Source organism: Cylas formicarius, unplaced genomic scaffold, assembly GCF_029955315.1.
Source record: "Cylas formicarius isolate icCylForm1 unplaced genomic scaffold, icCylForm1.1 PGA_scaffold_10__41_contigs__length_53128322, whole genome shotgun sequence".
Lineage (NCBI taxonomy): Eukaryota > Metazoa > Arthropoda > Insecta > Coleoptera > Brentidae > Cylas > Cylas formicarius.
This window is the reverse complement of record NW_026844214.1, coordinates 19,679,693-19,705,290: the sequence shown is the minus strand read 5'-3', so window position 1 is coordinate 19,705,290 and position 25,598 is coordinate 19,679,693. Positions and strand designations below refer to the sequence as shown.

The 25,598-nt window shown below is 35.1% G+C and overlaps 1 protein-coding gene across 7 annotated transcripts in view; it reads right to left on the bottom strand.

Annotated features, from left to right (window-relative positions):
- Window positions 1-21,922: 21,922 nt before the first annotated feature.
- The window catches only part of LOC132708420 (homeobox protein prospero), a 125,175-nt gene continuing 121,499 nt past the window's right edge, over window positions 21,923-25,598 (bottom strand). For 5 of the 7 annotated variants that reach the window (XM_060680755.1, XM_060680759.1, XM_060680761.1 and 2 more), the window contains 2 exons: window positions 23,337-23,496; window positions 21,923-22,582 (listed from right to left, as the gene is read on the bottom strand). In XM_060680755.1, coding sequence (XP_060536738.1) covers window positions 22,403-22,582; window positions 23,337-23,496 — 340 coding nt within the window. In that variant the 3' untranslated portion in view covers window positions 21,923-22,402. The remainder of the gene's footprint in view (window positions 22,583-23,336; window positions 23,497-25,598) is intronic. The other 2 variants (XM_060680758.1, XM_060680760.1) reach the window with 1 other exon arrangement.

Sequence of the window (25,598 nt, the reverse complement as noted above, 5' to 3'; positions counted from 1 at the left end):
TGGTAATTCTCCAACATTTCCTGTAATGCCTTCAAACTTCCCAAAAATATCCTGCAGATTTATCGTTTAAATTCTTATTCTTGCAGCTGAACTGATTCTGGTAATTGCCCACTTTCTACGGTAATAATTTCTGTAATTTTGGATTTGTAATTGTCAAGAGGTATTTTTTGTGATTGTTCTAGTAAAACTTGCACCTTAAGCGTTTTCTTATGTTTACTGTAATTCTTGTACACTAAATCATATTACCGAAACAACTATCCTATGTAGCTATTTAAGTGTACCTTGCAGCCTGTTAAATCACTCGGGTTTGTCTAAGATCCTATTGGGTCCTTATATTTGCCACACTTGTAATTTCCAAAAAAGGAGCACAAATTATACAAATTTGTGAGTGGGAGTCCTAGAGAAACCACTTTTAAATCTTTTAAATTAACTTATCCATAAGGCAACACTTACCCGCATATAGGTAGATTCTTTTCCTTACAGTTTTGACCACAAATACAAGTTTTTCAGAAAAACAAGAAAGATACGGAGAGAGACATAACCACCAATAATGTAAACAACAATGGCACAGACTGTTAGCATTTTCTGGCAGGCCTGTCAGTTCGAACTGAACAGTCCGCCTGAAGATCGGTGGCCTGATGAACTGACTACCCTCCACATGTTCGGGGGAATATGAAATATCAGTCTCAATCATCATCATGGCCTCTACTGACGACGGCGCGTTAGCTTAGTAGTGCCTTTGGGTAAAAATAAATCCAAAGGAAACGTACGGTATGGTGTGAAGATTGAATTGAATTTTCTCCGTCGGCCTGAACAGTCTTACTGACAGTTCGACCGGAACATATACACGTTCAGGTGACTGGTCTTCAGGCGGACTGTTCAATTCGAACTGACAGGCCTACCGGATAGTGTATACACGGCTTAATGACTCAGTTAGTTGGGGGTGGCGCCTGCACCTTCTCTACGAAAATATCATACCTATCAACGGCCCATCATTTTTTACAGTAGTAGGGCGACTATATTATCTCATAGTTATGGATTTACCAGACAATGAACTTTTCTGACACCTGTTGCTGAAAACTCTTCAAGCCAAAAGAATCAATAGGCTGTATTTTCCCAGTCCTTATGCGGTTGGTTGCCGGTTTCACTAGTTGTATCTGATTTCTAATTCATTTGGGTCAGGATCATATAGCCATTAGATATAAATACAACAATGTTGATGAGATGATACAAAAATTGAGATGTTCTAATAAATATACCAATACCAATAAACCGGTGTGAAGTTAGCAGCTAAAAGTTGGCAGCCAAAATTAAGAAAAGAGTCGAACAACCAGTGGCGGCGGAGATTTCTAAACCAGTTTAGGAAGCAACTGATTTAAAATAAATAGATCTCTCGCTTTCGTTTCCAGAGAAAATATTCGGTTGTAGCCCCTCACAAGGGTTGCTATAGGGTGAAACTAACAAGTTATAAATATATATTCTTTCTAATTTAATCCAAATTTACGCACCTTCATTACTGAAATGAAAATGTGTCCATAAAAGTTAGCTTTCATAAAAATAAAAAAATATTCTCTTGCACTCCCGTACGGGAGTTGCCATAATGCGAAACAAAAAAAATTTATTTTTTTTTTACTTTAATCGAAATTTACACACTTTCATCTCTTGATAAAAATGTGCCCACAAAGATCCAGTAAAAACATTTTCTTGCATGCCCGTACGGGACTTGCTATAGGGCCAAACAAAAAAGTTTAAAATATTTTTTTTTACTTTAATCGAAATTTACACACTTTCATTACTTGATGAAAATGTGCCCACAAAGGTTGACTTTCGTTTCCTTGCACTCCCGTATGGGAGTTGCTATAGGGCGAAAGAAAAAAGTTTTAAATATTTTTTTTCTACTTTAATAGTAAATTCTGCTTTAACTTTTGTGTTCACGAGACATTATCTACTTTCGACGGTATCCTCAAAGTTTTTAAGATTATTTTTCATGACAATTAATTTATATTTTTTTCAAGCGAGTGAGTGTGATTTATCGAATGCAAGTGTTTCGTTGAGTTTCGTTAGGAGCGAGTTGTCCTACTATATTTTTTGATTAATTTAGACGGTTTTAACGTCAGTTATTTGAGTCGAATAGATACATTTTTTAATTTATTCAGCTGAAAATATAATTTGCCTAGCGAAAAAATATTTTAATGCAACGTTACGAGGAAAAATGGCAAGATACTTGACAAGGTATTTGCTTTATGTCGAAATTTAAATTATTAAGATATTTTATATTTAAAAGCAACCGCATAGTTAACGGCCTGAAAATTTCCGAATTAAAATATGCATCATCTTTTATTCCATACATTTATCGAACTAATATGACTATTAGAAATTTTATTCCAACGCCCAGCATTGACATAACAAATCACACGGAAAAGGAATTTAAGTATTTGCAACACATTAACTTCAAATTTACGAAAGATACATATAGGCAAAAAAGCAGCCTATATGGTCAGTTATGTGTTAAGTTCGGAAACAAAAATAATTTGAATAAAATTGACTTACCAACAAATTTAAAAACCGTAACAATATTTGAATATTCGACCCCAATTTCGAAGCAAGCTATTGAACCAATTTTCAGTTCACCTGAATTAATAGATGTTCCTACCCAAATTTTAAATATTTCACGACCAAACGATGCCAGTACCCTGCCCTCAGGAAGTTCAAATGATGAAAATCTTCCTATTTCAAAATTTAAGAATTGCGCTATATTTGGGAAGTCGGTCGGTCTATTTAGATAGTAACATTTTATCTGTTATTATAAACAAAAATAAGCTGATAGCAAAATATTATCCCTACGTGTTTCAAAAAAAAATCTATAATCATATCAATAACAGTATTATGCAATATGTAAAATATTTAAAGAACGCGACTATATGCTATGCAAAATGCAAATATGAAAATTGCAAGAAATTTAAACTGATTATCAGGAATAACCATTTGGCTGTCTATAATACATGCCTAAATTTTTGTCATTCAACATTAATAACAATATGGGTAAAAGGCGTAGAAAGAGAAATTGCTAAAAACAAGTATTATTAAGACAACACTCATCTATTTATATAAATCAATATTTAATAACATTAAACCCAAAATTGGCGAAAACGGGTAACTTACAGAATGTAAAATCCGATCCAACCTTAAGGAAAATCAGGTCTGAAACTCAACATTTAGATCGCGATAAAAACGAACATTGGGATTTAATAACAATGCAGAGTGATCATCCAGTGCCTTTTGTATAAAAACATATACAGCTCCGAACAGTTAATTATATTAGAAATTCAGAATGATAGTTACGGATTACCACTCATTTATTTTGATGCAACAGGAAATGTGTTTTAAAGCTGAGATAAATCCAAATCTTTTTGTTAAAAGTTCTTTTCTCTACCTCTGCAAGGAAAATGGTGGTAGTTGGAACATTCTCGGAAATAAATATCATCATTTTTTTAGTTTGAATCTAATTTATTTATATTTTAAGAGTGGATGAAAATATTGAGATGTCAGACAGCGCCATCTGGTGGCAAGATGAGGAAATGCAATCATGTTACTCATAGCACGATTGATATCCTAGAGAAAGCCCTTTCTGACGCCCCCAAATTTATTCATTAATTCATTAAGCTATTTATTTGTAAAAATAATCACTCCCCTTATTTTCACTGTAGCTGTAGAACAAAGGTGGACTTAACAAAAAGGTTTGGATTTTTTCTCAACTATGATTAATATTAGAAAGTTCTGCAGAAACAAGCTTTCAAAAATCAAGATGGCCATTACGCCGCCTGGTGGCCATTTCAAAACCTCGAAAATAATTTCCATTGCATGCATTTTCTCTTGGTTGATTTTTTTTTTAATTTTTAGAGCCATTCCTTAGAAAATCTACTTTCATTTGAAACAATATTATATGCAAATATAATATCTGATATTTTTTACATTTTTTTTAATAGTAGCAATGTAAGCACCATTTTCAGCTTAACGTTAACGCGCCATCTGCCGGGCGGAAGACGATATAAAATAATAACTGGTCCTCAAGTTTTCTTCGTTCGTGTAATGATTTTTCAGGACAACCTGCAATGTGCAGACTTCTGTATTTGTGAAATGCCATCAAAATCGAGTAGTTTGTCTATACGGCAAAAGGCCGAAAAAAAAAAGTTGCTGTAGTCCTTTTTGTAGACTTAATATTGAAAGTCGTTCACTGCCTTTGTCAAACCCACCTTAGTGAATTTTAAAAACAAAACGTGTTCTAATCTAGTCGTGTGATGGTGAACGTCCAAAAGGCTGCATAAGAACTGCTGTCACTGATGAGAGATGATAATGTTCATCTTTTTTCGTAATTCTTGCCAATTTATATTTGCCAATTTGGGTAGGGCTAAAAGGAAAATCAGAAATATTTGTTGCCTCAGTTTAATATGAAAGACCATCGCCATCTAATAATTCTTCCATCTGATCATAGTAAAAACATAAAATAAAAACGTTTTTGTACCTAGGAATAAAGTAATGTCTTTCCTAAATTTTTTGTTAGAAAGCAGTGGCAACCGGCTTACTTATAGAACGTCTTCAAATTTGAAATACCCTGTATATCAACGCTTGCGGACCGTTGGTTATATGGTTTTTGTTTTAAAAATATGAGAAGGGTGTTAAATTTTCATAAAGCATAGAAAACTAACTAACCAATCGAAAACCGCATAATTTGGACAAGTTATATACAACGGGAAACGCCATATTTTAAATATCACCCTGTCGCTTTAGTTTCTCAAAAACACAGCTCAACTTTATTCAGAATAGTCAAACCATAGATGGTCGGAGAATATACATACATACAGGGCGAAGTGAAGCCTAAGGCTGTTCAGACTTAACCCTGATAAACTAAACTAAAACCTAGTTAACGTATTTAGCAAGCAAACCTATAAAAACACGAATTAGGGTAAATTGTGTGCCAAAAGGAAAATAAACATATTATTATTGACTGTTCCCAATGCAATAATTATTATAAAATATTTATGCCTAGTAACAGAAACCAATAAATAAATAAATTATTAAATAAGTACATTTTGGAAAGAGGTTTGAATTTTTCCGCAATGTTATTTATTAAACCATATAGCAAAGAATTATAAACTTGAATATTATATGAAAAACTTTTTTTGCATACTTCTGTTCTGTGCTTCGGTATGAAAAAATTTAGTTTATTTCTGGTATCTCTTTTATGCATATCTTTCATTAATTTTATGTGTTAGATCGTCCGATTTTCTGAAGTTAAATATTAAATAATTCTGCACCTTTTAATTGCTCGGACTGTCGAATATAAGGACCGAAGGTTAAGCTTGCATAATTAAAATGAGAGAGTACTAAAGCTTCATTTTGGTACTTAGAAAATGAGGACTGGAGTAAAGTTGCGTGATGTACCTTAATTAACTTTTAAGCCTTTCACCTGCCGCAAAGAGTAACTTAAATGTAAACTATAACACAAAAAGACAAACGCCAAACATTATGATATAAAAAACCAATATAAAATAAATTACCCCCGCAGATAAGCTGGAGAATTGAAGTGTCCGGTAAATATTAGCATTTGTGTGTAAAATATATATTAAATATAAGACAATACAAACTCTCACGTCGTAAAATGATAGGTACTTTACGCTGGTTCGGTATATAATATATTTTAGAGAAGGGAGTAGAAAAAATTCTTTGCAAGTTTCTATATTGGAGCATTGTTATTTCCTTTTAGCAGATTTGTATCTTATTTATTTGGATTAATAGTATCCCTAAAAAAACATTTCTTTAGCCATTCCTGTGCGAATGTAAAAAGGGATTAACGTTGCAAAATATTTTTCTTATTTTGTAACTCTATCCATTTCTCAACGCAGATACGTTATGTGTTGGGTTCCTTAGGACTATAGACGTTACCTTGTTAGTAGTAATAGCACTGTTTCTATAGTTCTATCAGTTTCATATCATTTCAATCTTGATTTACGTATAATAATGTGCCTTTAGATGTAAAAACAAAGTTCCAGTTTAGTACACCAGTGGTCGTCAGTCGTCAATCGTTATCCCTGGTTATAACCGAACGTCTGCATCAAATATCCCTAGCATCATCCCCCTCGTTTTAAGTGTACACTGCTTTCTAACATGGTGTTGACTTAATGATTGCCATATATACTGGTTCTAGCTGCAACCACTGATTTACATTACCGTTAGTATGTGCTGGACTAAAATTATTATCTAAAAAGAGAACAAGCAGGTATGATAGTGCTGTTATAATGGGGATTTTTTTATTTTTTTAAATTTGTAAAAGAAAAACAATCCGTCCGTGATGCGCCGCAGGTGGCTATGATATTTTCGTACAGAAGGTGTCACTGATAAGTGATTGCCGTAATTTTTCTGAAAAAATTGACTAATTTTCATAAGAACGCAAAGTCAGTCTCTCAAATGCGAATAAATATAATTGGCAACGCCGAGCTCGGAATTGCTATTGCCAGAAAATGCTAACAGTCTGTGCCATTGTTGTTTACATTTTTAGTGCTTATGATTCTCTCCGTCCCTTTTTCGCGAAAAACTTTTGTTTGTGGTCAAAACTTTATGCAAAAGAATGTGCCTATATACGGGGAAGTGTTGCATTATGTAACAATTTAAATTAAAGTATTTGAAAGTGGTTTCTTTAGGACACCCACTCACAAACTTGTATAATTGGTGCTTTCGATACTTGCTCCTTCACGAAATTACAAGTGTGGGAAATATGACCTAGTAGGATCTCAGACAAACCCGAATGATTTAACAAACTGCAAGGTACACTTAAATAGCTACATAGGAAAGATGTTTGGGTAATATGTTTTAGTGTACAAGAATTACAAGAAATGTAAAAAAAAACAATTAAACTGCAACTTTTACTAGAACACACAAGAAATACTCCTTTATAATTACAAATCCTTGTATACCTCAATGTGGGAAAGTTTTCGTTTGTCGTCATCACGCTTAGTGAAAACGAAATTGCCTTTCGGTTGGTCACAAATGACAGAAATTATTACCTCAGAGAGTGGGGAATTACCAGAATCTGCAGGATATTTTTGGGAAGTCTGAAGGCATTACAGGAAATGTTTGAGAATTACCAGTAATTCTAGGCAACTATTCAAAATTTTGCATACTGCAGTACGTACATACAATATTTGACACTGATTAAATAGAACCACTTCTATCAAGAAATACTAATTTTGTACATCTGCTTGTTGGATTCCTGACAACTTGAGTAGGAAAAATATTATATGCACAACTTGGGAGGAAGAGATATTGATTAGTCCCCGTTTATTTTCCCAACCCTTGCTTAGCTTGAGAGTAAGCTATGTCCTTGACTCGTAAGTAACACCTACCTCCCTTGTGTGAATAAATATTTAGTACAAGTTCTCAAATTGTTACGTAATTGCTTCACGAGTTCCTGTATGTTACGTAGTTGCTTCACGAGTTCCTGTACTATTAGCATAGGCAGGGCTTCTATATGTCTAGTAGCTATATGGACTCAACTAATGCGAGTAGGACTGCAAATGAAATATGTTATTTGAGTAACGTTAAATAAATCCAATTAAAACTAATTCGTATGGTTCGGAAGTTAGCCTCCCCTATAAAGCCTCCCCAAAAGTCTACCGCCGCGTAACTTCATTCAACGCAAAGATTCGGATTTCATATAATTTTTTGCGGTAGGCAACAAGGAATAAGTTAGACGGTTAATTTACAACATGTATAAAGAGCAATTCGTACCGACAATATGAAGTCTGAAGTAGCGGCTTGTTAATGATGAAACGCCATTGTAAAAAATACAGTTCTGAGAATAGTTCAATCATTTACCTTGATGAAATATGGCTTAACACTCATTGTAGTCCATCCAAAGGATAGTCCGATTCTTCCTAAAGACTCATGGGGAGACAGTTATAAAGGTTTAACGGCAGGACATTTTCAACGTTTTTGAAAATTGAGTTTGCACGTTGCTCAGAATAGCTTCATAGTAATGAATACACACAGTAGCACAGTAGTTCGACATTGTTGGAAATTCAAAACTACATGGCAGAAATTGATATTTAGAAGTTGTAAAAGCATTTATCATAAAAAGTATGAGTTTGTGAGTCGTCAGAAAAGGAAATGCAGTGTTATGTCCTCACGGAATGAAAAACTTATCTTTTTGAAATAGATACATGATTTAAATATATTACATGAAACAAGAAAATCTCTTTATAGTTAAATTTAGATATCATATAAATCGAAGGATTTTGATTTTTTAGCTTTTGTAATTCCTGAAATTTCAATGTAATTTTTCTACAAATTTAATTATAATGTTTTATGCGTTTTAGTGAGTTACGTCTTTTGACTACTCATCCGTGTCGGTATTAACACGATGTCGATATTGTTAAAACTATCATAATTAATTTAGGTGGATATAGCGATAGCCCCCACAAAATCGGAGACATGGGGTAATTTAAATAGGTGTAGGGTGTTGGAATAATAGACGCAAATATTTTAGACAGTATGGGTCCGGAAATGTGAAGTTTTCAAGATACAGTATTAAGTTGAAAAAAATATATATTCATATATATTGAAATTTGACAATGTTATTTGATGTAACTAATAAATTAGAATTGGTAAGTTCAGTGGTGTTCATAACATAAAGTACACTACAACGAACGAGCTAAAATTCGAGGTTTATTTCTTATCTGTTCTCAAGCATTTACGATTTTATGAATTAATACTTTTATTGTTTCTATAGAAGTAGCGTAAACTAACGTCTTAAGGTGTCCCTCCTATTGGTAATACCATTAGGAACACTATAAACGAAGTAGAAAATCCCATCAGAGAAATAGCTATATATCACAAAGAAAATTATGTGAATAATTCTTTTCTTCATAAAGAATTGAGGCGCAATTGTCTAACCAAGATGCGGGATGTTTTTTTGTTTAACATTTCACTTGTGATTTTCTTTTATCAAAAATTGAAGATATTACATTTTTAACACTGCCTATTGTATTTGCAGATTTTGACTTACTCCCTTTTTTAACGATCTGTAGCTAAGCGAGCACGCCCTGGACTTTTTCACTTAATATTGGTGCTACCATTTTCCAAATAGTACTTGATAAGTTTCTGGCCATTTGTATCATTTTTTTCCTTTCACCAAACATTTAAATCCCTAACTTTCTCTGGAGTCGCGGCACCTCGAATGATTTTTTCACAAAATGATGCAAACTGTACACATATACTTGTCAAAACTAATATTTTGCTATTGTTTAAAAGTCAACTCAGCATCCAGGCCCACTGAAGTTTTATTTTTTAATGCGGTTAAAAAGATTAATTGAAGAGTGGAAATGTCCAAGGGGTATGTGCCATTTTTTGATATATTAACATTTTGCGTTAGAATTGTCCTACGTTGATTATCTGAAAACTGTAATTTTGGCACACATCCCCCTTTTGGCATTTCCATGCTTCAATTATTGGTTTTCGATTTCGGTCAAACAGAAATTGTTTATTTAGTATATATTTTTAATTTATTTTTTTTACACTGCACTATAATAAAATACTCAGAAGTTATAACCTAAAGCGAGGATATCAAAAGCAAAAATTATTTAGATAAGAATTTTAAAATGACATAATATATAGTTGTAAGGGCTCGTATAAGTGTAGACAGGTAAATAGCAAGTGCGAGTAATATTTCAAAACTTGTTTTGTAAAAATTATACACATATTTTTACATTGCTCATTTACTGTTTTGCTTTCTACTCTATACAATGTAGCCGCAGGTAGTTTTGACGCATTGAATACGCAAAAACCAATTCATCTGTGAAACACGAAATAATACTCAACAATTCCAAATAAATGTATATATTTATTATATTGTTCAATGAAAACACAGTCACAACATTCCGACCAGCTCCATGACATTATCAGTCGGAAAGGAGGTCGAGAAAATTGCTGTACACCAAATAGTAAAATTTTCTAATGTAACATGAATTACGGCACACGCTAAAATAAAAATTCAAAGCATCGAACGTAGGAATTAGTGCTCTCTGCACGGCTATGGGTACCGGTACCTTGTACGTATATAATAGTTAGTATACGTCGCCACGTTCCTCATGTAAACGCATCTCCGTTTTCTTGGTTTTAACTCTGCACCCTCCGCCCAACCACGGTACTATATATATTATATAAATTTTTCATATATACAAATTTATTTAAAAGTTCCTAAATCTTAATTTTATTAAATTTATCAACCTAAAATTCTACGATAATTTTGTCGATACCAAATTTTGATTTACACCAATATAAATATAAAAATACTCTCAAATTTTTTACACGTATAATTTTTGGGGGTGGTTCGGCGAGGGGCGCGAAAATTTTGAGCTAACTCGACTTTTTTAAAATTTTTGTACTAAATATACAATCTTATTCGATTCTAGTGATGCTAACCTTAATATTACTGTTTATATGGAACCTCGTGGCGTTTTACACCAGTGACTAGGCCCCGACAACATTTTAGTTTTATTAATTATTTTCGTCAGCCACCGCGTTTAATATATCATCGTTTGGATAAGTAACTCAACCCTGCTCCTAAGCATTAAAGGTTTTGTTTACAATAGCCATATTAACGGAACGTTTTAGCCAACCTTAACCTAAATATCATAAATCAACCGCTACGTCGCACGGACACTCAATTAAATAATACTTTAATATAATAATATAAATTTAGCTCTTTATTGTACTATAATTTAAAGCCAGAGTCAAGCGTCCACTTTCGAATCCTTAGGAGCGAATTTTATTTCCATTGAGTTACGCACAATTTTAACCTAAAGTCGCTTGTGAATAAATGCCAAATTAGTGGTAAATTCGTAATTTAACGTATCTATACGGGCACGCGTCAGAACCGCTGCCGTATTTCCAGAAATTTAGAAGCCAAAAACACTTGTCGTGCACGTTCCAGTGGCTGCTTTTAAAATACGCGAAAGCCATACGTCGTTGTCGAGCATAAATTAAAGGAAGACCAAAGCGTCATCTGGTGACCAAATAAAACTTAATATGGGGCAGCGGTCGCGGTCCGGGCCCCGCCTGCTCTATATTGCACGTGATGCTCGTACGGAAACCGCGGACACTGTAGAATTTTGAATTTTCCTCCATGCGGGCGTGGTTATTTAACTGTATATCTTACAAAAGTTGTGCTTATATGCGTGTATGTACACTATGTATAATACAACCCGCGGTAGTCGCTCCGGGTTCGAGTGGGTTGGGGAGAAATCCGGTACGACTACGGCGAGCTTCCGGTTAAGACTATTGCAAAAAACGGGTATCGGTTTCCACTCTACGAAGTGTACAGGTCGAGGCAGGGACCGCGAGCGCCTCAACAAATAACAATAAGAATAACATCTAACAAAAACCGTGTTCATAACATGGGTCATAACTGAAACCGATAATCTGTACGTTATTATTTACTTCTAATCAAAATTACTATATACCACAAAGATTTTTAGCCAGGCGGGTTTTTGAAACCCTCCCCCGTGGCCACCTTATATCATAACAATATAATTATGGATTAACCTTATATTAAATGAAACCAGGTGCCTCCTCGGTCCGAAATCAGACGAAACTTAATCGGTCGGCACAGTTCCGGGCACGCGCTTTGGTTGGGCGTCATGGCTATTTGGGGCCCTTATTTTTGTTTTCTCTTTTTTTTTCGTAAAAACAACTTGAAGGCACTTTTTTGACGGACGAATTGGCCCAGTGAATTTTTGAATGAATTTGAATTCGGCGAACTCACACTTCGATCTTCGACTTAGCCGTTTGGCGGGATATTAACTTTTTTTTGGAAAACGCATCTGTGCGAAAAATTGAAAGAAATAATCTCCAATAACAGATGAAATAAATGAATTTAAAAATCATGCCCGAATCAAGGAGAAAACACATATTGCATAGGAAATGCGATGTGCCTAGGGAAAAATCTAGAGGATATAGACATTCTGCTTGTGATTGTAGCCAAGACCACGTCAGCCATTTGGATGGCCAACCAAAAAGATGGCGTGTTATGAAGAAGAAGAAATACGCAACCATTAATTTTGCAAAAATGAAGAAAGTAACGTATAAGGCGGGGAAAAGACTCATTACTATAAATCGGATACTTATCTCATCTAAGGCTTTAGATTCAAACACGATTACTTAAAATTTATGTATGTTATGCTATGGGACATAAGATAACTATTTTTTCGAAAAGCAACCCTTTGAAAACTGGTTGAAGATGAATTTTTCATTTAAAGCGAGTTTAGTTTGTTTTTGGTTTGGATATGCCGTTGAGCTACAAAAACTTTTCTTCATGTTAGTGCGGTTTCTAAGGTTAAAAACTTACATTCTTAGCAGAATTTAATTGTATATGTTTGTTTTAATTATTTTAAAACTCGAAATAATTAATCCCAATGTTTTTTTTTTGTTTCCAAAATGATGCTTGAAGAGCAGGGAATTAGTTCATCTAGTAATGATGGCGAATGCTTCTGAGAACAGCGGAAAGTAAAACCAAAAAATCTGATTATTTTATAGTAACCAGCACAGTTAGGAAAACGAAGCAAATGAGCAGGGCGAAACGTTGAATTTCCTACGAATTTGCGGATTATTTGGATGGAAACCGGTAAGACTGATCTCCGAAAAAGGCTATTGAGTTAGTGAATTTTGCTCAGATTTTTATCTATAGCTTTATTTTTCAATGAAAATCGTGCTCCTTATGTGATCGAAATATATTTATGAAATGAATTAATTTCATATCCTAGACAAAATAACAAGAACTGTTGCTATGGATAATAGCAAATCGAATTGAAAACTTGTAAGAGTACCAGAAAGTGATCAGCGAAGTACTTTGATAAAAAGTTTTCTATTTTTCTCCTGCTTTCTATTTGACTGATTTGATGATATTTTTTTATTTTTTATTAATCCCAGTGAAGTTTGCTAACGATATCGACTCATCATAAAGGAAGACCGAAGTGCAACGCCACCGAACGCTGGCATTTTTAAATTTTACAAGTCGGAAACTGTATTTTTGGTTTTAGGTTGCCTTCATTAACTATTGCTTCAGATTTAGCGTGGCTTCTCAGTGACTATTTCGTATTGAGAGCGCGTGCCAAAACTGTACCGGCCTTAAAAAATACGTGCGGTGTAAAGAACTCGATCTTCTTATATGCAAAGATCAGCACAATACAGCCTTTATTTTGATTAACTTCCGTTGCGATGTCGAAACAAATTTTTAACAATATTAATGCGACACGTACGGGAAGGAAGTTTGAAAAGTCGAGGTGTTTACATTTTTTAAAAAAAGCCTTCAACTGCAAACAAAATTGAAATCGTTATAAACATGCTATTTTATGAACATTTTGATTTTTGTTGCCGCAGGAGCGGGGTATTATTAGTGGCGATTTCAAATTAAAACTAATTACTACCGAAACTTGTCTTTTAGATCAGCGCAAAACAGATTATTTATTTTCCTCATTTTTTAGGCGATTCCGTTTCTAATTCTTTCTTAGAACTGTTTACATAAATCTTTCAGACCACTCTGGTGTCTGGCGTTTACTGCCATGATAAATGTCAAGGCATTGACTTAAATAGCACATACAGATTTTAAGAAAAAACCAGAGTAAAATCAACAGTAGAGCAAGTTGTTAAATGAAGTTTCAGAAGAGCTTCTCGCAGAAAACAGATTGACCACTGAGTTTGTTTTTAGTACAAAAGTTAGAAATTAAGTCATCGAAGACCGGGCTTTGTAAATGTGCTTACCAGTGTGAGTTACGTCTGTAACGAAAAGTCTTACGTTAAACAAGAACACAGTTTGATGAAACAAACATTGTAAGCGACAAAAGAACAAATGTGAGACACCCGGCGGATTACCAACAATTGTACATGTATACTACAACCCACACAAAATTCTATGTATTACATATTGGACTAGATTAGTGGATAATTACTTTTTTTCCATAGAAATTATGAATAAAAATCGTCAGTATCAGGTGATGAATGATATTTTATGATACAACTAGCGACAAATTAAAAACGCTATAAAGGTAGGAGGTTTTCGTCATAAGAAAATAGAATAAGGCAGATTTTGGTTATACACACTCATATCATTTTTTTTGCTTTCGAAAATTTAAGGCGCAGAGGTGCTTAAAATAAGCTTGTACTTTTTTCGTGATATATTTTTTTTGGTTCGGTAGGGAACGTCTCGCATGTCAATACTTCCCGCTCTAGGGCAAGACAACGCGTACTGCATACACCAGACGCAATTTTTTGTTGTAAACAATAGAAATTGCCAGCAGAAAACTTAACAGTCCAGATGAATTAATTTGCTGGCAACAAATAGGGAATTTCAGAATTTGGAATAAGATTTATTGATAGCTGATCAAAGAAAAAACACAAAACAGCTAATTTAAATGCCCATAATTTCATTTTTAGGAACAAAATTATTAACCCAAGATAAACCTGCGCAACCTATTACCTATACCGACATGAGAAAGACAAGAAAAGAAAACCAACGAAAAATAACGACTCTGTAGTTGCTCTTCAATCAAACAAAAAGAAAATTGGCTGGTGTATACAGACACGCTCCACACTTTATCCGATCAGACGCCCCAACCGAATTTTTGAACCGGTGACCGAAATATATTCCCAACAGTGGTAAACAACCTGAAAAGCAGAAGTGCCTTCTGTAAATGAACAAAAGGATCAACCTCCACATTATGTGTGTGCATATGGTACCAAATATGAAACGCAAACGTCTAAAAATTATAATATCGATTTTTAACGGCCAAAACGTTTTTAAAAAATGCGTTTTCCGCTCAATACTGCGCCCGAAATTCACTTCACATTTGCTTTTTACATCATTAGCAGAAGCAATCAATTTCGTGGGCGCCTTTTGAGCGAAACAACAAATGAAAATTATATGCTGGGGGAGTCCTACCTAAAGAAGGAATAACTACACTACCGCCCGTCGCCATGACAGGACTGGCGGGCTTGATGCGACCTCAAAAATTACTTATACAGTCTCATCCAGAAAGCATGTAATACCTCCGGGACCTTTAGCAGGTCTTTTCTGAATTCATCTGTCATTTTGTGTTAACAATTCGGAACTGTAGCCGCCATCCACGCGGCTAAGCACGAATTGAGAGGTAAGCGCCTTTACCGGAGCTTACTTAGTAATTGCTAAAGGTTTCCGTACACGGGCGTGCCGGAGCCGCTTCGCGACTAGGCATCACCAGTGCGCGACCGCCTTTATCTAGTCATACATAAGGGTTATAATAAGTCTGTAAGTTAACGTTGGGTGAATTGTTAAAACCAACAGTAACTTTTTGAGGTCTTTTTGTTGTAAAGGGCGGCCGCGAAAACAAACGAGAAGAATCTCGAAAGTAGGACCTCCGATTGGATCGTTTCTCGTTCGTTACCGAAGCGTCCATAGCCAAGTAAAAATCTGCAGGACTTTTTTCTACAATCAAAATATATAAACATTTAGAAATTAAAGCACATTGGTATTCTCTTCATTATCCCCTGGGTCACAATACGGCCAGTTCCCAAACTTTTGTACTCAGGTTTATACCCGACTCGCTATTTTATACAATTTGAAAATCAACACCCAATATATCGTGCATTTACACTAATGTTTTAATCACTATTGTATGGAGATAAGCTTATATTTACAAAATATTACAATTTCTTTAAGATTCGTTTAATCGACTTCCTGGTGGAAATTACGTGGCGAATTCAATAAAAAGGCCTAGAAGAACCTAGTGGATTCCGAATTCACAATCGAAAAAAACGTACATATCTATCACCAGAACTTTTCTTGAATAGGTAAAAAGGTTCTAATACAAGCAACTAAGTTCCCATTTTGTTTGGAAAAGCTCTTTTTATTATATTATTATATCGCAAGAATTGAGAAATAAAGTTCATGAATAAATTAAACCAACCCGAAAAGTAACCCTCAGAGTAATTATGATACCTAGCGAATGAATTTCAGAGGATCTTCACCAGGAGTTATAACTCTAAAAGGTGTCCCTCTGCGGTATATTCCTCAAAACATTCCTATTTTTGCAACGGAATTACATTTTGCATCTCCGAAAATTAAAAATGACCAACTTGGATGATGCGAGTTCGCAACAATTATTAAAATATTTTCGAATTTCCATTCGCATCAGCTGTTAAGTTACCAACGGTTTAGGTAATCACATCATTACCCATTATCAGTATACATTTTCAAGGTGTGAGTTATGACTTTTCGGTACACTCGAAAACAATTTTATTTTGAAAAACCAGTAATTGTTTTACATTTAAAGTCACTGCCCGCCTATATCAATTTTGATTGTTTGTTTGTACACAAGCTGCTACCGCATATAAACTGGAATGGTTTGTTAAGTTCTTGAAAAGGAGGTTTCAACGAAGATAATTTTAGTGATTGCCTTTTCGACGGCTGTAAATATAAACAAAATAAAACGAAAACTGCGCGTGAACTCCTTTTTGTGCCTATTTGATTAGTAGCGTAAAATATGGTCAAACCGGGAGGGAATCGATTAAATGAAAAAATATATCAACATTAATTACAGTTTGGTTTTTGAAGAATCGAGCGTTTGGGGTTTGAGAACGGACCGCATTTTGGGTACTTTACAGTCGTTAACGTTAAATACTCTTTCTAATAAACAACTATATTTAATATTTAATTTTAAAAAACGTTTTTTAGTGTAACGTACCTGATAGCCAGTCCCGAGATCAACTCAAAACGGAACTCAAAATCGATAACATCCAAAACCATTAATTTTGAAAAGAAATTAAATATCGTAAGGACAAATCATCATCGAACGTAATCGTAAATTAAGGGCAGTCTTTCGAATTTCGGCAGTTTCGAATAAACTCTTTTAGGAACAGTAAATCACTAGCTCGTAGCCTAGTTGTAGGCTAAGATAATATCTCCCGGGACTTTTTGTGTGTGTGACGTAACTATTGTGGGATGAGAAGGAATACTTGTTCGATCGTTTTTTGGTTTTATATACAATTCGCTTGTTTTTTTTTGGTTTTTTGGCTGGATTAGTTTTTTATTATTGCCCTCCGTAGGCTGTTGCCGTGGGAAAGATTTAAATCAAATGCAAAATTCTGCACGGTCGTCGGCGTTTTCATTAGTATTTTCTTTTAGATTTCGGGATATGAAAGCATCAAGTTCTACTACCTGCTAGTTTTCAATCTGGATCAATTTCGATAAGAACACTAGAGCATCCATGTTTTGTAAAAAACGCAAAGTGTGCAACTGTAATTGTGTTAGTTACCATTGTATTAGACGTCTGATCCCTATAGCTCTATCAAACAAACAGGATTTACGTTTCAGTTCTATAAAACTGTATCAACACTGTCCAGCACCCATGTAATTGTTATTGGTATCTTCATTTCACCATTTTAAAAACTAGTTGGGAAATAGGCATTAGAACTTGATGATGCAAAAACTATATACGCAACAAGTAGTGTTTTGCAACCTCACGTGATTTGATAACATTGTCCAGTATGGTGACTTCCCACCTACGTAATTGGTATGGTAATTGGAGTCGGTTAGAAACAAATTTTAAGTTGCAGTATAGAAATTTGATATTTTATCCGAACAATATACTTTCAAGGTAATATACAAGGTAAGTAGAAAAAGGTTTCCAATTTATCTTAAACGCAAGTAATCTATGTCCAATGCTGTTATTGAAAAAAGGTATAATTAAATATACAGAGAATACAAAAATTAACAATCAGCCCATAAATATGCTGCCTAACGCTATTAGACTTGCGATATTAATGTTGCCATATTTCCTTTAAAAAATCTAATGTTTAGTCTTCGTGCAAAACGGCAGTCGTAAATTGTGGAAATGCAAACACTCCCCAGAAAAAATAAAATAAAAACGCAAACTAAAATAAAATCATATAATATATTTATTAATAAAACTGACTAGTTGCTTTACACGTGTCTAGAGATCGTGTGTTTTCCTACTCTAAAAATTTGTGCTAGTGAAATAAACTATAATAACTAAAATTAAACAAAATATTAAGCAGATATGCTAACAGAACCACAGGAGCAACTAGCCAATAGAAGAAACGAAAGAACGGAAATGAGCGGAACACAAAGAAAAGGTAAAATAAAAACCACAAAATCTGGATCACTTACTGGACCATATTGCTACAGATTTTAGTTTTTATCCTAAACGAAAACATATAAAAAGACATGAAAGGCATATCCACTTAATATCCGAGCGCAATGATTATATTGCCAGGCATTTAAAATGCACTTGGCAACATGATCATTGGGTTGATATGTTATTGCATTTACATACATCTATTGATCTCACTGCCTATCATTGCATGCTCAATACTCCACACTGGAATTAAATTTCATGGTTAGGTCGACGGGTAGGTACATCCAAGGTTGTTTCGAGGTGAAAGATCATTTCGTTTACCTGGAAGCGATTTTGGGTGCCAGCTACTTTCCAATGTGGAGTGTTAAAAAGAAAATAAAACCCATATCTGGTGGGTTTCGACGACTAGCAAAAATAAAACTTTGGTTGATAAAATCAATTTGATAAATTAATCAATGGTATCTATGTACACCGACCGAGTGACTGCCGGAATAAGCAGTCCCTCTTTTTTCAGTCAACAGCTGAGGGTGGAAGAACTGAAAAAAGACTAGGGCACCTTCTTGTCCTTGGAAGGAGAAATCCTCCTAAAGGCGGATGAACCGATAGACGGTCAACGGCATGGAGATATAGTAGGCAACGGAAAACCACTATATTAAAGATCCTGACGGATATTCCAAGAAGAATCATCATGGCAAATGGCGATAGGATAAACGTTACTGATCATGGAATCGGACCCCAAGATCCGGCAGGAGAAGATGTCAGGGCTTCCCCGGTCGTCATCAAGCGAAAACCCTGGACAAAATCAATAAATTTAAGCAAAAACCAAAAACTTAAAGTATGCACATGGAACGTGAAAACATTATACGAAGCAGGAAAGCTAAGCAACCTTTTGCAAGAAATGGACAGACTCGACATATCTATATTGGGAGTCTGCGAAACAAGATGGCCAAACAACGGGTCCTACACTTCACAAGATTATCAAATATTTTACTCTGGAACCAACGATGAGTCACATCAAAACGGTGTAGCGGTCATTCTAAAGAAATCGCTAGCAAAATCTGTAAGGAAATTTGTGCCATTATCAGATCGGGTAATGCTAGTACAATTAGCTGCATATCCAGTTGATGTCAATTTAATACAAATATATGCACCCACTGCTGACAAAGAAGACACCGCTGTTGAAAATCTTTACCAACTTATATCAGAAGCCTTAGGTATGACCAAAAAACACGAGCTTACTCTTATAATGGGTGATTTTAATGCCAAGGTAGGGTCAGAAAGCACTCTTAATATTACCGGAAAGTTTGGTTTGGGAACTCGAAATAATAGAGGAGAACGCTTGGTACAGTTTTGCCAGGAAGAAAAATTTGTTATTATGAATACGTGGTTCTGTCTGCCAAAACGTAGACTATACACCTGGAAAGCACCAAGTGATGGAGAAGATAAGATCATAAGAAATCAGATCGATTACATATTAATCAACGAAAGATTTAAAAACTGTATAAAGTCGGTTAAGACCTACCCAGGTGCAGATATCCATTCAGACCATACTTTACTGTGCTCTGTAATTAAAATCAAATTAAAAAGAATTAGTAGAACCCAGAGGACCTCTACAATAGCCCTAGACGCACTCCAAGAACCTAACATTTTGAATAGGGTCTCTCAAGAAATCAACACTAAGATTCATGAAATCAAATTTGAGGACCCTAACAATGTGAATGATAATTGGGAACAAATAAAAACCTCATTAGTGACTACAGCTCAAGACAATCTAACAAAACAACGTAAAGCTCGAAAGGAGTGGATGACACAAGATATTTTAGATCTAATGGATAGGAGAAGGCAACACAAAAACAGAAACACAGAAAAATACAATGAAATACATAAAGAAATACGAAAAAGAATTAAAGCAGCAAAAGATCAATGGCTAAAGGAATCCTGTCTAGAAATTGAAAAACTAGAACAGAAGCATGACAGTTTCCACTTACATAAAAAACTAAAAGAATTAACTGATACATGTAAAACGTACAAAACAGGTATCCTCCGAGACTCTAATGGAAGAATACTGAGTGAAATAAAGGAGCGTTGTACCGAATGGGGAAACTATGTACAAGAATTATTCAAAGACGACCAAAGAGTATACCAAGAAGCGACGTCGAACAGAGACAAAGGCCCACCGATACTGGTTTCTGAAGTACAGAGAGCAATAGACCAAGCGAAGCGAAGAAAAGCCCCTGGGCCGGACGACGTACCTGCAGATCTGCTAAAATTACTAGACGACGAAAGTGTTGGGATCATCACGTCCTTTTTCAACAAGATATATAGCAGTGGTGAAATTCCAAACAACTGGTTAGAATCCCTATTCGTTACTATACCAAAAAAAAGTAACGCCAAAAAATGTGGTGACTACCGACTCATCAGTTTAATGAGTCACACACTTAAAATATTTCTGAAAATATTGCACCATCGTATATATCGACTTTGTGAGGAGAGGACTGGTGACGAGCAGTTTGGCTTTCGAGGTGGTATGGGTACCCGTGAGGCATTGTTTTGCATGCGACTACTATTGCAAAAGAGCGTCGAATTTCGTAAGAACATCTACGTATGTTTCATCGATTTCGAGAAAGCATTTGACAACGTACCGCATACATCACTGTTTCACTGCTTGGACTTAATTGGTCTTGATTCATATGATCTAAGATTGCTCAAAAACCTTTATTATAACCAGACTGCTAGAATAAGAGTGGAACAAGAGGTATCGGAGAAAGTGTCTATCAAACGTGGCGTTAGGCAGGGATGTGTTATGTCACCAATGCTCTTTAATGTCTACTCGGAAACTGTCTTTGAAGATGCGTTGAAATATCGTCGTGAAGGGGTCAAAATTGGTGGAGAAGTCATTAACAACATTAGATACGCTGATGATACTGCCATAATGGCAGAGAGTCTTGAAGACCTCCAAACGCTACTGAATGCTGTAAACACTTCATGTAATGAAAAGGGTTTAAGTATAAACCCAAAGAAAACGAAGTGGATGATTGTTGGGAAAATTAATGTCGAGTATCCAAAATTACAATTAGGAGATATAATCCTGGATAGAGTACAACACTTTAGGTATTTGGGGAGCTGGATAGATTGTAGAGTTGAGAATGATGAAGAAATCTCAACCAGAATAGAGCTTGCACGTAAAAGATTCATTGGCTGGCGTTCTGTGTTATGCAATAGAAGTCTTTCGATGAACACCCGTCTAAGAGTGTTGAAATGCTATGTTTGGTCTGTTTTGCTTTATGCATGTGAAACCTGGACACTGAAAGTCAAACACCTAAACAAATTGGAAGCCTTTGAGTTCTGGTGCTATCGCCGTATGCTGAAAATTCCGTGGACATCACACATATCTAACGAACGTGTCTTAGAATCCCTACATAAAGAGCGGGAACTGATCAATACCATTAAAATGAGAAAGGTCCAGTACTTTGGACATATAATGAGGGGGCATAAATATCGCATGCTTCGATTAATTATCCAGGGTAAAATAGAAGGAAAACGATGGATAGGACGAAAACAGCTTTCTTGGCTTCGTAATATTAGACATTGGACAGGTCGACCAGTCGAAGAATTGTTTCATGTAGCTACCGATCGAAACGCGTTCCAACAGCTTATGAACTCAACGATAGCTAACACTTGAACCCGTGATGATAGCCAACGCTTGAAAACGAGCATGGCACACAAAGAAGAAGATCTATGTACAAATCGGGAATTGTTCGTTACATATGTACAAGTGTCCGTGGACACAGCGCAGTTTACGGAGGGCAATAAACGGAAACCTGCCAAACGTAAACTAAGGAATGTATTTTCCGGCAAGAAACTCAAAGTGCAGATTTTGAACTTGCTATCTGCTGGCTTGATACAAAAATTTTGGACTCGGCATTCTTAAGAATGTATAAATTCTACCCAGTATAATATTCAGGTGATCACTGCTTTAAATTGATTGATCTCTTTTTTCTGTATTAATATTTCACTTTTTTTGCTTGTTGTAAGCGCAATTAAAATTGTCCTGTTAACACAACTATTATAATAACAATGTTCTGAATAACAACTGTCTGCGGAATTTCAAAACCATCACCGATTCGCATGTTGGGCGGTGCCGCCAGTTAGTACCACACTCCTTCGACAGAGAGGGACACCATCGGCGGTACCGCCTTGATCCCGGAACCATCAGCCGGTCACTCCAGCTGTTCCAGGAAATTCGGTGACTTGAAATACTCCGGTACAGGATCGTCCATCCTGGAAATGATTTTGTAAATAGACTTCTTCCAGGACTGTTCCGCGTCCCGGCCTTCTTGGATGGCTTTGAAGAATTCCCTGAGCGTCTGCTCGACTACGAACCTGAAGTTTGAAGGAACCTGCAAATGACCGTTAAGAAATTTATAATAATGTAATTATGGTTGAGAGATAATTATGATTATCTTGGTTTAGCAAAGAAGGAATACTTTTGGGAATCTAACCTTATCAAAACTTTTTAGCCAAAACTCATAGATAATGGCGATAATAATGTACGTATATGTTTTCCAATAAATGTTCTAAGAACGAATTAGACAAAAAGCCTTTAAATAAATTGAAAAGCTTAGATGTAATATTTTCGCTTGATAAAAATTCGACGGATTGTTTGAAAAACATTTTTTAAACAATAAACTCAAAAATTACCATAGGCACCAAGAGCGCAAGTACAACTGAGGTGAATCCAGCACTCGAATGGTTTAAAAGCTTTTTTAGAGCGTTTTTGCATTTCTGCTCAAACAAATAAAAATAAACAAAAACAACTTATGTAAACGTGAATAAGCCAAGACATCGTAGCTAAGAATGTTATATTTAACATTCTATTTCTCAAAATAAAGCATTCAAGATATCGAAATCCAAGAATTAGAGGTAAACCAGAGAAGTCAAAACTGTAGAAATGTGCCATGTGAATTTCACGACCAGTGGAGTAATTCTCTGGTTTTATCTCTACTCAAATGGTTATTTCGCAAAGTGTTAGAAAGAGCAAAAAGTAAACCATGTTTATAAAATAATAGAAGCAAATTAGAAGCGGCGAATGAAATTAATTCAAAAACAAGCGTAATAATAAAATGTCGTTCAGATGTCTCGGATTTCACGAACCTGTGGGCCCCATACCTCGATGTGATTGTTTCTATTGTAATGAAGATTGAGCACCCGGTAGAGTTCGGAATCGGCTCCAACGTGTAAATCGTCAGCATTCTTGACACCCTCGGATACAGCCTGTCTCGCGTATTTCTCCATTTGGATGTAGTAAAACTCTCTGAAATCAAAAACGTCTTGTTAACTAACGGTCGTTAGGTATCTATTTCTATTTTTTTCATCTATTAAACATTTACTATTACCGAACGGATACTTGACGAACAATTGTTTACAAAATCAGAAATCATAACTGAATAGCATTCAGTTACGGATAAGAATTGCACAGTAAATTGTTTTTTTCCCTTTGATCCTAACACGTGACTTGAGTATGAATATTTTAATTTCTGCCCTCTTATGTACTGGAGACGCAAAAGCCGATTTGTTTCAAAAGATAAAAAGGGATCTCGAAATTTTGAGGAGTTGGTTTACTACAAATAGCACTAATAAATGTCAATGAAATAAACATTTAAAATTTTCATTTCGCGGATCATGAAGTTATGATGGTCCCATGAAGTCTTATAAAATAGGTTGTGCTGAACATTTCTGTCAGTCAATGTCAAGTAATAGCCGAGTTATGGCATTTTATGATATTGTGGAATGTCGATAGTACATATAAAACTCATTTAGATGCTCTAATTAAATTGCAAAAAAGTTTTACAACAATTCTGCTAGGAGAACCTAGCGATCACCTTTATGCAAAAATTGTATGTAGTAAATATGACCTTGCAGCTCCCAAACATTTGAAATCTATGCAATATGTTCTAGTTCTTTTTTCCAGTAAAACAGATTATCATTAATGGTCCCTTATTATAATTATTTATCCCAATGATAGTTTAGTTCGTGGTCTATATTTGTTTCTACTTCATTCCAATCTGCCATCTTAATGTTATTTAGGTTAGAATTTAGTGTTGCGTATACAACCGTATTTTTGTCAATATCAAGCTTTGCTCCTCATGCAAGTTTTGAGGGACGAATGTTAATTTCTTTATCTTGCGGTTTAGATGTAACGTTATAAAATTTTATTCGGAATCAATTTCAATTTACTACAGCAGGAAATGTTGTCTTTTGTTTAATAGTATATTATACACCCAGTGCGGTAAACGGAACTTGATTCACGCGGAGCGTAGCGGAGCGAGTGTTTAATAACCGAGTGACTTAAAAAGTTTTCCGAACATATTGCATATACTTTTTCTACATTTTCGCCAAACAACACGAATACATTCACTGACATGACAGTCAGAATTGACAAACGTCAAAATTCAAGGCGTTGGAAATATCTGACAGATCAGAAAACTGCGACAAACCAAGAAATCTCTGTCTTGCTAATGTGAAATAATTTCGAATATGTTTTGCTACATTTGTTATCACTTATCAATACACGTTTTGCAAAATTTTAATGTCTCTCTGAGAGCTTACGCAAAAGCACACCAAAAATCGTGTAAAAACAAATTTCAACAAAAGGGAAAATTGTTTAGAATTAAAAAATCGCGGCGAAAGTGTTAAGACAGTACTATGACATGCACCGCCACGTATACTGTTAATGTGCGCAGTACTCAAGAAACGCGTACGAATATTAACCGACATCCGCTTTACGTGCCTGTTCGTATTCAACAGTTGTTACTATTAATATTTTGCCATGGCTTAAACAAGCATATTAATTATGCATGCCCAATTGGCCTATAATTGGCATTTGAATTCAATGACATGACACTACAATGTTTAGGTAATATTAATTCCATTTGCCCGCAAACATTTGTATTATTATAATAAGCCGTCCAAATCCCGCAAATTCCCTTCGTCGGTTTAAGATGGGTCTATCCATCCATCCATCCGAAATTTAGACGCTGATTTTCAAGACAAATTTTTTTGTTTTAATAAATCACGCCGATATCCCCCCCTATCTCTGGTGTGTGTGTGTTTCTTCCAGTATCAGATGTGCTTCAATAATACAGTTAGCAGTTTAAATTCACAAGAAGAGCAGATGGTCGAATTAGAAAATGTGTTAGGGTGAGTGGAGGCTCATACCCCTCAGCAGGCAAATTTATTCAACTAAAAAATTTTTTTTTTTCTGAATTAAAATGGGAATCAACACTTTGTCTTGTACATATAATTTTATAATAATCGTAACAAGTAAATGATCGCGCTGATTAAAATCAATATCATTGTTAATTGACCTAAAAATATATGTCTATTGGGGAACTGCTCCGATCTGCTTTATTAAAC